The sequence below is a fragment of the Oncorhynchus kisutch genome, linkage group LG28 (assembly GCF_002021735.2).
Source record: "Oncorhynchus kisutch isolate 150728-3 linkage group LG28, Okis_V2, whole genome shotgun sequence".
NCBI classification, from domain to species: Eukaryota; Metazoa; Chordata; class Actinopteri; order Salmoniformes; family Salmonidae; genus Oncorhynchus; species Oncorhynchus kisutch.
The window spans coordinates 17,791,402-17,804,866 of NC_034201.2; the positions used below are offsets into that span (position 1 = coordinate 17,791,402).

Genomic DNA, 13,465 nt, shown 5'->3' on the forward strand with positions numbered 1-13,465 from the left:
TTGCCTACCTGGTTAAATAAAGGTAAAATAAAATAAATAAATAAATAAAATCTTCACAAGGTCCTTTGCTGTTGTTCTGGGATTAATTTGCACTTATCGCTCCAAAGTACGTTCATCTCTAGGATTCAGAACACGTCTCCTTCCTGAGCGGTATGACGGTTGCGTGGTCCCATGGTGTTTATACTTGCGTACTATTGTTTGTACAGATGAACGTGGTACCTTCAGGCATTTGTAAATTGCTCCCAAGGATGAACCAGACTTGTGGAGGTCTACAATTTTTTTCTGAGGTCTTGGCTGATTTCTTTTGATTTTCCCATGATGTCAAGCAAATAGGCACTGAGTTTGAAGGTAGGCCTTGAAATACATCCACAGCTACCCCTCCAATAGGCTCAAATGATGTCAATTAGCCTATCAGAAGCTTCTAAAGCCATGACATATTTTTTCTGGAATTTCCCAAGCTGTTTGAAGGCACAGTGAACTTAGTGTATGTAAACTTCTGACCCACTGGAATTGTGATACAGTGAATTATAATTGAAATAATCTGTCTGTGAACAATTGTTGAAAAAATGACATGCACAAAGTAGATGTTCTAACCGACTTGCCAAAACTTTAATTTGTTAACAAGAAATGTGTTGAGTGGTTGCAAAACTAACCTAAGTGTATGTAAACTTCCAACTTCAACTGTACATACAGTGGGGCAAAAAAAGTATATAGTCAGCCACCAATTGTGCAAGTTCTCCCACTTAAAAAGATGAGAGAGGCCTGTAATTTTCATCATAGGTACACTTCAACTATGCCAGACAAAATGAGAAAAAAAATCCAGAAAATCACATTGTACGATTTTTAATGAATTTATTTGTGAATTATGGTGGAAAATAAGTATTTGGTCACCTACAAACAAGCAATAAATACACAGTACCGGTACCGAGTCGATGTGCAGGGGAATGAGGTAGCTACAGTATCTACAGTTGAAGTTGGAAGTTTACATACACCTTAGCCAAATACATTTAAACTCAGTTTTCACAATTCCTGACATTTAATCCTCATAAAAATTCCCTGTCTTAGGTCAGTTAGGATCACCACTTTATTTTAAGAATGTGAAATGTCAGAATAATAGTAGAGAAAATGATTTATTTCAGCTTTTATTTCTTTCATCCCATTCCCAGTGGGTCAGAAGTTTACATACACTCAATTAGTATTTGGGATCATTGCCTTTAAATGGTTTAACTTGGGTCAAACATTTCAGGTAGCCTTCCACAAGCATCCCACAATAAATTGGGTGAATTTTGGCCCATTCCTCCTGACAGAGCTGGTGTAACTGACTCAGGTTTGTAGGCATCCTTGCTCGCACACACTTTTTCAGTTCTGCCCACAAATTTTCTATAGGAGGGAGGTCAGGGCTTGAGGATGGCCACTTCAATACCTTGACTTTGTTGTCCTTAAGCCATTTTGCCACAACTTTGGAAGTATGCTTAGGGTCATTGTCCATTTGGAAGACCCATTTGCGACCAAGCTTTAACTTCCTGACTGATGTCTTGAGATGTTGCTTCAAAATATCCACATAATTTTCATTTCTCATGATGCCATCTATTTTGTTAAGTGCACCAGTCCCTCCTGCAGCAAAGCACCCCCACAACATGATGCTACCACCCCCGTGCTTCACGGTTGGGATGGTGTTCTTTGGCTTACACGCCTCTCCCTTTTTCCTCCAAACATAACGATGGTCATTATGGTCAAACAGTTCTATTTTTGTTTCATCAGACCGGTGGACATTTCTCCAAAAAGTACGATCTTTGTCCTCATGTCCTCATGTGCAGTTGCAAAGCGTAGTCTGGCTTTTTTATGGCGGTTTTGGAGCAGTGGCTTCTTCCTTGCTGAGTGGCCTTTCCAGTTATGTCGATTTAGGACTCGTTTTACTGTGGATATAGATACTTTTGTACTTGTTTCCAGCATCCATGTGTAACTCTGTGTCGTTTTATCTGTCGAACTGCTTTGCTTTATCTTGGCCAGGTCGCAATTGTAAATGAGAACTTGTTCTCAACTTGCCTACCTGGTTAAATAAAGGTAAAATAAAATAAATAAATAAATAAAATCTTCACAAGGTCCTTTGCTGTTGTTCTGGGATTAATTTGCACTTATCGCTCCAAAGTACGTTCATCTCTAGGATTCAGAACACGTCTCCTTCCTGAGCGGTATGACGGTTGCGTGGTCCCATGGTGTTTATACTTGCGTACTATTGTTTGTACAGATGAACGTGGTACCTTCAGGCATTTGTAAATTGCTCCCAAGGATGAACCAGACTTGTGGAGGTCTACAATTTTTTTCTGAGGTCTTGGCTGATTTCTTTTGATTTTCCCATGATGTCAAGCAAATAGGCACTGAGTTTGAAGGTAGGCCTTGAAATACATCCACAGCTACCCCTCCAATAGGCTCAAATGATGTCAATTAGCCTATCAGAAGCTTCTAAAGCCATGACATATTTTTTCTGGAATTTCCCAAGCTGTTTGAAGGCACAGTGAACTTAGTGTATGTAAACTTCTGACCCACTGGAATTGTGATACAGTGAATTATAATTGAAATAATCTGTCTGTGAACAATTGTTGAAAAAATGACATGCACAAAGTAGATGTTCTAACCGACTTGCCAAAACTTTAATTTGTTAACAAGAAATGTGTTGAGTGGTTGCAAAACTAACCTAAGTGTATGTAAACTTCCAACTTCAACTGTACATACAGTGGGGCAAAAAAAGTATATAGTCAGCCACCAATTGTGCAAGTTCTCCCACTTAAAAAGATGAGAGAGGCCTGTAATTTTCATCATAGGTACACTTCAACTATGCCAGACAAAATGAGAAAAAAAATCCAGAAAATCACATTGTACGATTTTTAATGAATTTATTTGTGAATTATGGTGGAAAATAAGTATTTGGTCACCTACAAACAAGCAAGATTTCTGGCTCTCACAGACCTGTAACTTCTTCTTTAAGAGGCTCCTCTGTCCTCCACTCGTTACCTGTATTAATGGCACCTGTTTGAACTTGTTATCAGTATAAAAGACACCTGTCCACAACCTCAAACAGTCACACTCCAAACTCCACTATGGCCAAGACCAAAGAGCTGTCAAAGGACACCAGAAACAAAATTGTAGACCTGCACCAGGCTGGACAGACTGAATCTGCAATAGGTAAGCAGCTTGGTTTGAAGAAATCAACTGTGGGAGCAATTATTAGGAAATGGAAGACATACAAGACCACTGATAATCTCCCTCGATCTGGGGCTCCACGCAAGATCTCAAAATGATCACAAGAACGGTGAGCAAAAATCCCAGAAACACACGGGGGGACCTAGTGAATGACCTGCAGAGAGTTGGGACCAAAGTAACAAAGCCTACCATCAGTAACACACTATGCCGCCAGGGACTCAAATCCTGCAGTGCCAGACGTGTCCCCCTGCTTAAGCCAGTACATGTCCAGGCCCGTCTGAAGTTTGCTAGAGAGCATTTGGATGATCCAGAAAAAGATTGGGAGAATGTCATATGGTCAGATGAAACCAAAATATAACTTTTTGGTAAAAACTCACATCGTCGTGTTTGGAGGACAAAGAATGCTGAGTTGCATCCAAAGAACACCATACCTACTGTGAAGCATGGGGGTGGAAACATCATGCTTTGGGGCTGTTTTTCTGCACAGGGACCAGGACGACTGATCCCGTGTAAAGGAAAGAATGAATGGGGCCATGTATCGTGAGATTTTGAGTGAAAACCTCCTTCCATCAGCAAGGGCATTGAAGATGAAACGTGGCTGGGTCTTTCAGCATGACAATGATCCCAAACACACCGCCCGGGCAACGAAGGAGTTTTATTTATTTATTTATTTTACCTTTATTTAACCAGGTAGGCAAGTTGAGAACAAGTTCTCATTTACAATTGCGACCTGGCCAAGATAAAGCAAAGCAGTTCGACAGATAAAACGACACAGAGTTACACATGGAGTAAAAAACAAACATACAGTCAATAATGCAGTATAAACAAGTCTATATACAATGTGAGCAAATGAGGTGAGAAGGGAGGTAAAAGGCAAAAAAGGCCATGATGGCAAAGTAAATACAATATAGCAAGTAAAATACTGGAATGGTAGTTTTGCAATGGAAGAATGTGCAAAGTAGAAATAAAAAATAATGGGGTGCAAAGGAGCAAAATAAATTAATAAATTAAAATGAAATACAGTTGGGAAAGAGGTAGTTGTTTGGGCTAAATTATAGGTGGGCTATGTACAGGTGCAGTAATCTGTGAGCTGCTCTGACAGTTGGTGCTTAAAGCTAGTGAGGGAGATAAGTGTTTCCAGTTTCAGAGATTTTTGTAGTTCGTTCCAGTCATTGGCAGCAGAGAACTGGAAGGAGAGGCGGCCAAAGAAAGAATTGGTTTTGGGGGTGACTAGAGAGATATACCTGCTGGAGCGTGTGCTACAGGTGGGAGATGCTATGGTGACCAGCGAGCTGAGATAAGGGGGGACTTTACCTAGCAGGGTCTTGTAGATGACATGGAGCCAGTGGGTTTGGCGACGAGTATGAAGCGAGGGCCAGCCAACGAGAGCGTACAGGTCGCAATGGTGGGTAGTATATGGGGCTTTGGTGATAAAACGGATTGCACTGTGATAGACTGCATCCAATTTGTTGAGTAGGGTATTGGAGGCTATTTTGTAAATGACATCGCCAAAGTCGAGGATTGGTAGGATGGTCAGTTTTACAAGGGTATGTTTGGCAGCATGAGTGAAGGATGCTTTGTTGCGAAATAGGAAGCCAATTCTAGATTTAACTTTGGATTGGAGATGTTTGATATGGGTCTGGAAGGAGAGTTTACAGTCTAACCAGACACCTAAGTATTTGTAGTTGTCCACGTATTCTAAGTCAGAGCCGTCCAGAGTAGTGATGTTGGACAGGCGGGTAGGTGCAGGTAGCGATCGGTTGAAGAGCATGCATTTAGTTTTACTTGTATTTAAGAGCAATTGGAGGCCACGGAAGGAGAGTTGTATGGCATTGAAGCTTGCCTGGAGGGTTGTTAACACAGTGTCCAAAGAAGGGCCGGAAGTATACAGAATGGTGTCGTCTGCGTAGAGGTGGATCAGGGACTCACCAGCAGCAAGAGCGACCTCATTGATGTATACAGAGAAGAGAGTCGGTCCAAGAATTGAACCCTGTGGCACCCCCATAGAGACTGCCAGAGGTCCGGACAGCAGACCCTCCGATTTGACACACTGAACTCTATCAGAGAAGTAGTTGGTGAACCAGGCTAGGCAATCATTTGAGAAACCAAGGCTGTCGAGTCTGCCGATGAGGATGCTGTGATTGACAGAGTCGAAAGCCTTGGCCAGATCAATGAATACGGCTGCACAGTAATGTTTCTTATCGATGGCGGTTAAGATATCGTTTAGGACCTTGAGCGTGGCTGAGGTGCACCCATGACCAGCTCTGAAACCGGATTGCATAGCAGAGAAGGTATGGTGAGATTCGAAATGGTCGGTAATCTGTTTGTTGACTTGGCTTTCGAAGACCTTAGAAAGGCACGGTAGGATAGATATAGGTCTGTAGCAGTTTGGGTCAAGAGTGTCCCCCCCTTTGAAGAGGGGGATGACCGCAGCTGCTTTCCAATCTTTGGGAATCTCAGACGACACGAAAGAGAGGTTGAACAGGCTAGTAATAGGGGTGGCAACAATTTCGGCAGATAATTTTAGAAAGAAAGGGTCCAGATTGTCTAGCCCGGCTGATTTGTAGGGGTCCAGATTTTGCAGCTCTTTCAGAACATCAGCTGAATGGATTTGGGAGAAGGAGAAATGGGGAAGGCTTGGGCGAGTTGCTGTTGGGGGTGCAGTGCTGTTGTCCGGGGTAGGAGTAGCCAGGTGGAAAGCATGGCCAGCCGTAGAAAAATGCTTATTGAAATTCTCAATTATGGTGGATTTATCAGTGGTGACAGTGTTTCCTATCTTCAGTGCAGTGGGCAGCTGGGAGGAGGTGTTCTTATTCTCCATGGACTTTACAGTGTCCCAGAACTTTTTTGAGTTAGTGTTGCAGGAAGCAAATTTCTGCTTGAAAAAGCTAGCCTTGGCTTTTCTAACTGCCTGTGTATAATGATTTCTAGCTTCCCTGAACAGCTGCATATCACGGGGGCTGTTCGATGCTAATGCAGAACGCCATAGGATGTTTTTGTGTTGGTTAAGGGCAGTCAGGTCTGGGGAGAACCAAGGGCTATATCTGTTCCTGGTTCTAAATTTCTTAAATGGGGCATGTTTATTTAAGATGGTTAGGAAGGCATTTAAAAAAAATATCCAGGCATCCTCTACTGACGGGATGAGATCAATATACTTCCAGGATACCCCGGCCAGGTCGATTAGAAAGGCCTGCTCGCAGAAGTGTTTCAGGGAGCGTTTTACAGTGATGAGTGGAGGTCGTTTGACCGCTGACCCATTACGGATGCAGGCAATGAGGCAGTGATCGCTGAGATCTTGGTTGAAGACAGCAGAGGTGTATTTAGAGGGGAAGTTGGTTAGGATGATATCTATGAGGGTGCCCGTGTTTAAGGTTTTGGGGAGGTACCTGGTAGGTTCATTGATTATTTGTGTGAGATTGAGGGCATCAAGTTTAGATTGTAGGATGGCTGGGGTGTTAAGCATGTTCCAGTTTAGGTCGCCTAGCAGCACGAACTCTGAAGATAGATGGGGGGCAATCAGTTCACATATGGTGTCCAGAGCACAGCTGGGGGCAGAGGGTGGTCTATAGCAGGCGGCAACGGTGAGAGACTTGTTTTTAGAGAGGTGGATTTTTAAAAGTAGAAGTTCAAATTGTTTGGGTACAGACCTGGATAGTAGGACAGAACTCTGCAGGCTATCTTTGCAGTAGATTGCAACACCGCCCCCTTTGGCAGTTCTATCTTGTCTGAAAATGTTGTAGTTTGGAATTAAAATGTCTGAGTTTTTGGTGGTCTTCCTAAGCCAGGATTCAGACACAGCTAGAACATCCGGGTTGGCAGAGTGTGCTAAAGCAGTGAATAGAACAAACTTAGGGAGGAGGCTTCTAATGTTAACATGCATGAAACCAAGGCTATTACGGTTACAGAAGTCGTCAAAAGAGAGCGCCTGGGGAATAGGAGTGGAGCTAGGCACTGCAGGGCCTGGATTCACCTCTACATCGCCAGAGGAACATAGGAGGAGTAGAATAAGGGTACGGCTAAAAGCTATGAGAATTGGTCGTCTAGAACGTCTGGAACATAGAGTAAAAGGAGGTTTCTGGGGGCGATAAAATAGCATCAAGGTATAATGTACAGACAAATGTATGGTAGGATGTGAATACAGTGGAGGTAAACCTAGGTATTGAGTGATGAAGAGAGAGATATTGTCTCTAGAAACATCGTTGAAACCAGGAGATGTCATTGCATGTGTGGGTGGTGGAACTAATAGGTTGGATAAGGTATAGTGAGCAGGACTAGAGGCTCTACAGTGAAATAAGCCAATAAACACTAACCAGAACAGAAATGGACAAGACATATTGACATTAAGGAGAGGCATGCTTAGTCGAGTGATCAAAAGGGTCCGGTGAGTGGAGAGGTTGGTTGGTGATTTAGACAGCTAGCCAGGGCATCGGTAGCAAGCTAGCATAGGATGGAGGTCTGTTGTTAGCCACCTCCTGCGCTCCGTCAGTAGATTAGTGGGGTTCCGTGTGGTAGAGGGGATCAATCCAAATCACACAACAACAACAAAAATAAAAACAATAGATATAGTTATAGAGGCCCAAGAAGAAAACATAATAATAATAATAAATAAAAAAATAATTTTAAAAAATTGTCCGATTGTCTATTCAGATAGCAGCCGGTAAGACAGCTAATGGTTAGCAGGCCGCAGATGGGCGTTCAGGTAACGTCGCGACGGAGGAGCCAGCCGAATAACTCCTTCGGGTAGATAACGTCGGCAGTCCAGTTGTGAAGGCCCGGTGGGGCTCCGCGAAGGCAGCAAAACGGGTCCGGATAGGCGACTGCAGCCCAGGTGCGATTGATGGAACTCAGGAGTGATTGACGGAGCTTGCTAGCTCCGGAACAATTGATGTTTGCTCCGGAATCGACGAAGGCCGATAGTCACACGGATAGCAGCTAGCTAGCTGTGAGATCCGGGCATGAATGTCCAGAGAGCAGTCGAAATCCAGGGACATGGAGAGAAAAATTGGTCCGGTATGCTCCGCTCCGAGCCGCGCTGCGCCGTACAGAACTGGCGATAGACTTTCGAGCCAAAGGATAGCCGATGACCACAAACCGTGGTTAGCTGAACACCAACGACTTGCCAGTAAAGGAGCCAACTAGCTTCTGAACTAGCTTCTGGATTAGCTACTGGCTAGTTTCAGGCCAGCCTCCTGGAGTTTCTGGCTAGCTTCTTGGAGGATTACAGATCTGAGGTAAATAATACTTTTTTATAAATATACATTGGTGAGGCGGGTTGCAGGAGAGTGTTTTGAAGATGAGTTGATGGAAAATAAAAATAAAATGTATGTGAAAAAGTTGTAAATATATATATATACAGGACACGACAAGACGAGGACTAAAGACGTCTGAACTGCTATGCCACCTTGGAGAATTGGAGTGGCTTCGTAAGAAGCATTTCAAGGTCCTGGAGTGGCCTAGCCAGTCTCCAGATCCCAACTCCATAGAAAATCTTTGGAGGGAGTTGAAAGTCTGTGTTGCCCAGCAACAGCCCCAAAACATCACTGCTCTAGAGGAGATCTGCATGGAGGAATGGGCCAAAATACCAGCAACAGTGTGTGAAAACCTTGTGAAGACTTACAGAAAACGTTTGACCTCTGTCATTGCCAACAAAGGGTATATAACAAAGTTTTGAGATAAACTTTTGTTATTGACCAAATACTTATTTTCCACCATAATTTGCAAATAAATTCATTAAAAATCCTACAATGTGATTTTCTGGAGAAAAAAAAATCTTATTTTGTCTGTCATAGTAGAATTGTAACCATTGATGAAAATTACAGGCCTCTCTCATCTTTTTAAGTGGGAGAACTTGCACAATTGGTGGCTGACTAAATACTTTTTAGGCCCACTGTATAGGTACAGGTAAAGTGACTAGGCAACAGGATAGATAATAGACAGTAGCAGCAGTGTATGTGGTGAGTGTGAAAGTGTGTGGGTGTGTGTGAGTGTGGCATTAGTATGCATGTGTGTGCATGTTATTTGTGTGTGGGTGTATGTGTGTGTTGGAGTGTCAGTTTAAGTATGTGTGAGTGTGTGGGTAGCGTCCAGTGTGTGTGCATAGAGTCAGTGCAAGGGGGTCAATGCAGGTAGTCCGGGTATTTAGCATTCTTATAGCTTGGGGATAGAAGCTGTTCAGGCATTCAGTGCTACAACAAAGATTCAGTGTTTATAGGGATACAACATGGATGCAGTATTCATGCATACCCCAGGTTAAATTGAAGGTAATGTACTGACACAAAATACCCAAATCATGCATCTTCCTTTAACTACCCTTCTTTCTCCCTATCTGCCTCTCTCTGGCCAGTTGCATGGGCTGTCCCACTCCTCCCAGACACCCTGCAGTCCCAGTCTGTCTCGACAGCAGCAGCAGCTCCAACTCCATCAGCAGCAGCTGCAGTTACAGCAACAGCTCCAGCAGCTGCAGCAGCAGCACCACCTCCAGCTGCAGTTCCAGCACCTGGCTCAGCTAGCCCAGGGACAGCCTCCCAACACCGGGGGCGCCGCCGCATCCGCAGCCCAGACCCAGAGGGATGGTAAGCTGCTGGAGGTCATCGAGAGGAAGCGCTGCCTATGCAAAGAGATCAAGGCCCAGCGGCGCCCGGACAAGAGCCTGTGTAAGCAGGACAGCATGCCTATCCTGCCCAGCTGGAGACGGACCCCTGAACCCCGCAAGACGGGCACACCTCCCTGCCAGAGGCCGCAGGCTGTGGTGTGGGACACTGCCATCTGAGGGGGGTGGGTGGAGCAGGAGAGGTACAGTAGAAAGATAGGGGCAAGTACTATGTACTAAATAAGTACTATTGGGTACAATTGTTGTGAGACACAAGAAGTTTACAAGTGGAGAGAGATGGTGGAAATCACTTTCTACAAAAGGTGGAGGACTGTTTTCTCTCTTAGGAGTGACAGTGTGATTACCACTGACCACAGAAGAGAGAGAATATGCATGAGAGTAAGATGAGAGTTTTGTGCTCTCACATGGTAAGACACACTTCATGTGGAGCTGATACAAGGTCGTCAAGGTTACTGAGATGTTTAGAGGTGTGTGGGCCAGAAAAATAATGAACAACTGAAATATAAACGTGATTTAAAGTATGACTTTGTAGAGATGGAAAAAGATGGGGAAGATTCAGTTGAGGGATATACCAATACAACATGAAACCAAGAAGAGACATACAATCAGTCAGTACTGTGTGATATTTTACACTTTAAATGTGATTTCTTACCGTTTAAATGTAGTATTCTAAAAGCCCTTCCTTGACTCTTTAGTTATTTATTAAACTCTAGTCGACTCAACTTCGCTGATATAAAATAAAAGGGGAGTATTTATACTATAAGAGGGAGTATTTTTACTATAAGAGGGAGTATTTATACCCTAAGAGGGAGTATTTATACTATAAGAGGGAGTATTTATACTATAGGATGGAGTATTTATACTCTAAGAGGGAGTATTTATACTCTAAGGGGTAGTATTTATACCCCAAGAGGGAGTATTTATACTATAAGAGCAACACTGGTTCAATTCATTTGGCCTAATTTTCCCTAAATTAAAGTAACTGTCCAGTGTTTCCAGATTACTATGAAATATTACCTATAGCTACTTACATTATGAGTAAAATAGTTTTCCTTCCAACATTTTATAATTAAGTATGTTAAAAATCAGCTTTTCTGTGGCGTGGGTGTACCAGAACAACAGAATGGTGTGGGCGTACCAGAACAACAGAATGGTGTGGGCGTACCAGAACAACAGAATGGTGTGGGCGTACCAGAACAACAGAATGGTGTGGGCGCACCAGAACAACAGAATGGTGTGGGCGTACCAGAACAACAGAATGTTGTGGGCGTACCAGAACAACAGAATGGTGTGGGCGTACCAGAACAACAGAATGGTGTGGGCGTACCAGAACAACAGAATGGTGTGGGCGTACCAGAACAACAGAATGGTGTGGGCGTACCAGAACAACAGAATGGTGTGGGCGTACCAGAACAACAGAATGGTGTGGGCGTACCAGAACAACAGAATGGTGTGGGCGTACCAGAACAACAGAATGGTGTGGGCGTATTACTGGTGATTCAAAATATTAATGTGAGTAGGCCACTCAGGAGTATGAGGAAATAGCATGCATTTTTTAAACCTCTGAGATACAAGTTTAAGTAGTTTTTTCTCTCCAATGTATACTTTGGCCACAAATACAAGTATAGGACAAGTCAACAACATTATTTGGTATGAGTTAACAGAATATGAACTTTTGAAGTGAGATTTTCACTGAACAGTTACTTTAAGTACAGCTTACATCAACTCATGGTTGACATGAAACCTCTCTCCCTCAAATGTCATGGACATTGGGAGGGAGAGTTTGAATGAGACTTAAGGTTGATTCTCAGCAAGATACATTTTATACACACTTGTGTTCAAGCATATAGACATAAACTTGGTTTCCATCCAATTGACGACAGATTTACATGCGAATATTCTCAAATCCACATAAAAACAATATGTGCATTTTCCCACCAGAGATGTGTTTCCATTAAATGAACTTGTTGCACATAAAAGGCTGTGAGTGATGAATTAGTGCACATAAAAATAAATGTTGCTGTTAAATTGTACTGCATAAAAAATACTTTTTCAAGTCTACTAGTGGTTTTCGAACAAAACATGTTGCTTTGTTATAGCGAGTGTGCACACCGATATTGATGAAAGATTATCATGGACAAAAGAGCAAGATTATGTGCATTTGTCAAACGGCAGCCAAGCATCGATGATCATGTCACCCGAAGACCATCGATATTTATTGGAAAGTAGCATCAAGCTCATCACCTTGCACGTTCACCACCCAGTGAACTTCATCGTAATTTATTTAATCTGTAGCTTTATAAACTGCATCCTTTCCCGACGAGTCCTAGTGGGATGACCACACAACATGTCATCGCGTGACTTCAAATTTACTTCGATATGATGGTTATAATATTAATATTTGCGCATAATAGCATTTCCACCGATATTTCTCGCATAATTAATTTTACCGACACAAAAAGATCCCACCTTCTCTAGAATATTTTGTTTTGTCGACATTTGAAAAGTTTACCAAAAAATGTTCTGTTTCCATCAGGCCTGGCATTACATTTTTTTGTACTTTCCTCACAAAAAAAGTTTGGATGGAAACCTGGTTACAGACATTTAAAACACACTTCTCTCTATCCTTTTATAAAAATGAGATGGGATAAGGGATTCTTACTATTATAGAAACATTGAAACATGTTGAGTACATATGAGATGGATTGGTTTGCCTTGTGGTTTGGGTAGAAATAGATTGTTATTGTGGAAATGAAGTGATCATGATTGAAGAGGGAAATACAACCTGACTGTTTGCATATTTGCAATGTAAATATACAGACTTTCTCAAAGTTTCTGCAATTTTATAGCAATATGTTCCCAATGTGGGAGTAACGATGTTAAAACGTGTCAGCTGGCCAAAACATATCTCAGACTTGAACTCAAAGTCACAGTTAACGTGTCATATCCTGCATGTCATTGATCAGACGTACAGTACGGTTTAAAACCACATCAATTAATTGTGAGGATATGGTCATTTGCGATTTTAACATTATTCTTGAAGATGCCATTATATAACTACATACAACTTGAAAAGTCCTGCTGAAATGTTAAATTGGAGTTGTTTAAAACGATGAAAGTGTTGCTGGGGGAATCATTTAAAAAATACATTATGACAGATGGCACATTCTGTACACTCAAATGCAATACAAAAGGACACAGATGAATTGTACAAAAAACATCACCAGTAAAAGAAAACACCACTGGTCATGTGACTCACTGTTGCATTTTGCTGATGAAAACAAAGCACGGACACACCTATCAACACAGACAGTAGAAGAAGCTGCAGTTGATAGGGCTGTGTAACATCATCACACACACACCTCAAACAGAATGCTGGAAGATCCTGCATAAAAACATAGCATAGGCTTACGAGAAACAAAACCCCTATATATTACTGTAAATAGATGTACAACTGTATTGAAAATGTAGCAATTGTTTCCACTTTCATACTTGTAATCAATAAATATAATGTAGCATATAATGTATAAACGTACATTTGTTCAATTGTTTAAAAAAAAGAATTAGTTACTTTATCTGTTGCAATTGGTCTACACACACATTACTGTATGATTCCACCAATAAATGACAAGCCCTCAAGGCGAAGGCAATGTC

At 42.2% G+C, this 13,465-nt stretch overlaps 1 protein-coding gene across 1 annotated transcript in view; it reads left to right on the forward strand.

Moving 5' to 3' along the window:
• LOC109875628 (neuronal tyrosine-phosphorylated phosphoinositide-3-kinase adapter 1) overlaps positions 1–13,465 on the forward strand; it is a 63,356-nt gene extending 49,891 nt beyond the window's left edge. The window contains exon 7 of the mRNA XM_031808644.1: positions 9,545–13,465. Coding sequence (XP_031664504.1) covers positions 9,545–9,970 — 426 coding nt within the window. The 3' untranslated portion in view covers positions 9,971–13,465. The remainder of the gene's footprint in view (positions 1–9,544) is intronic.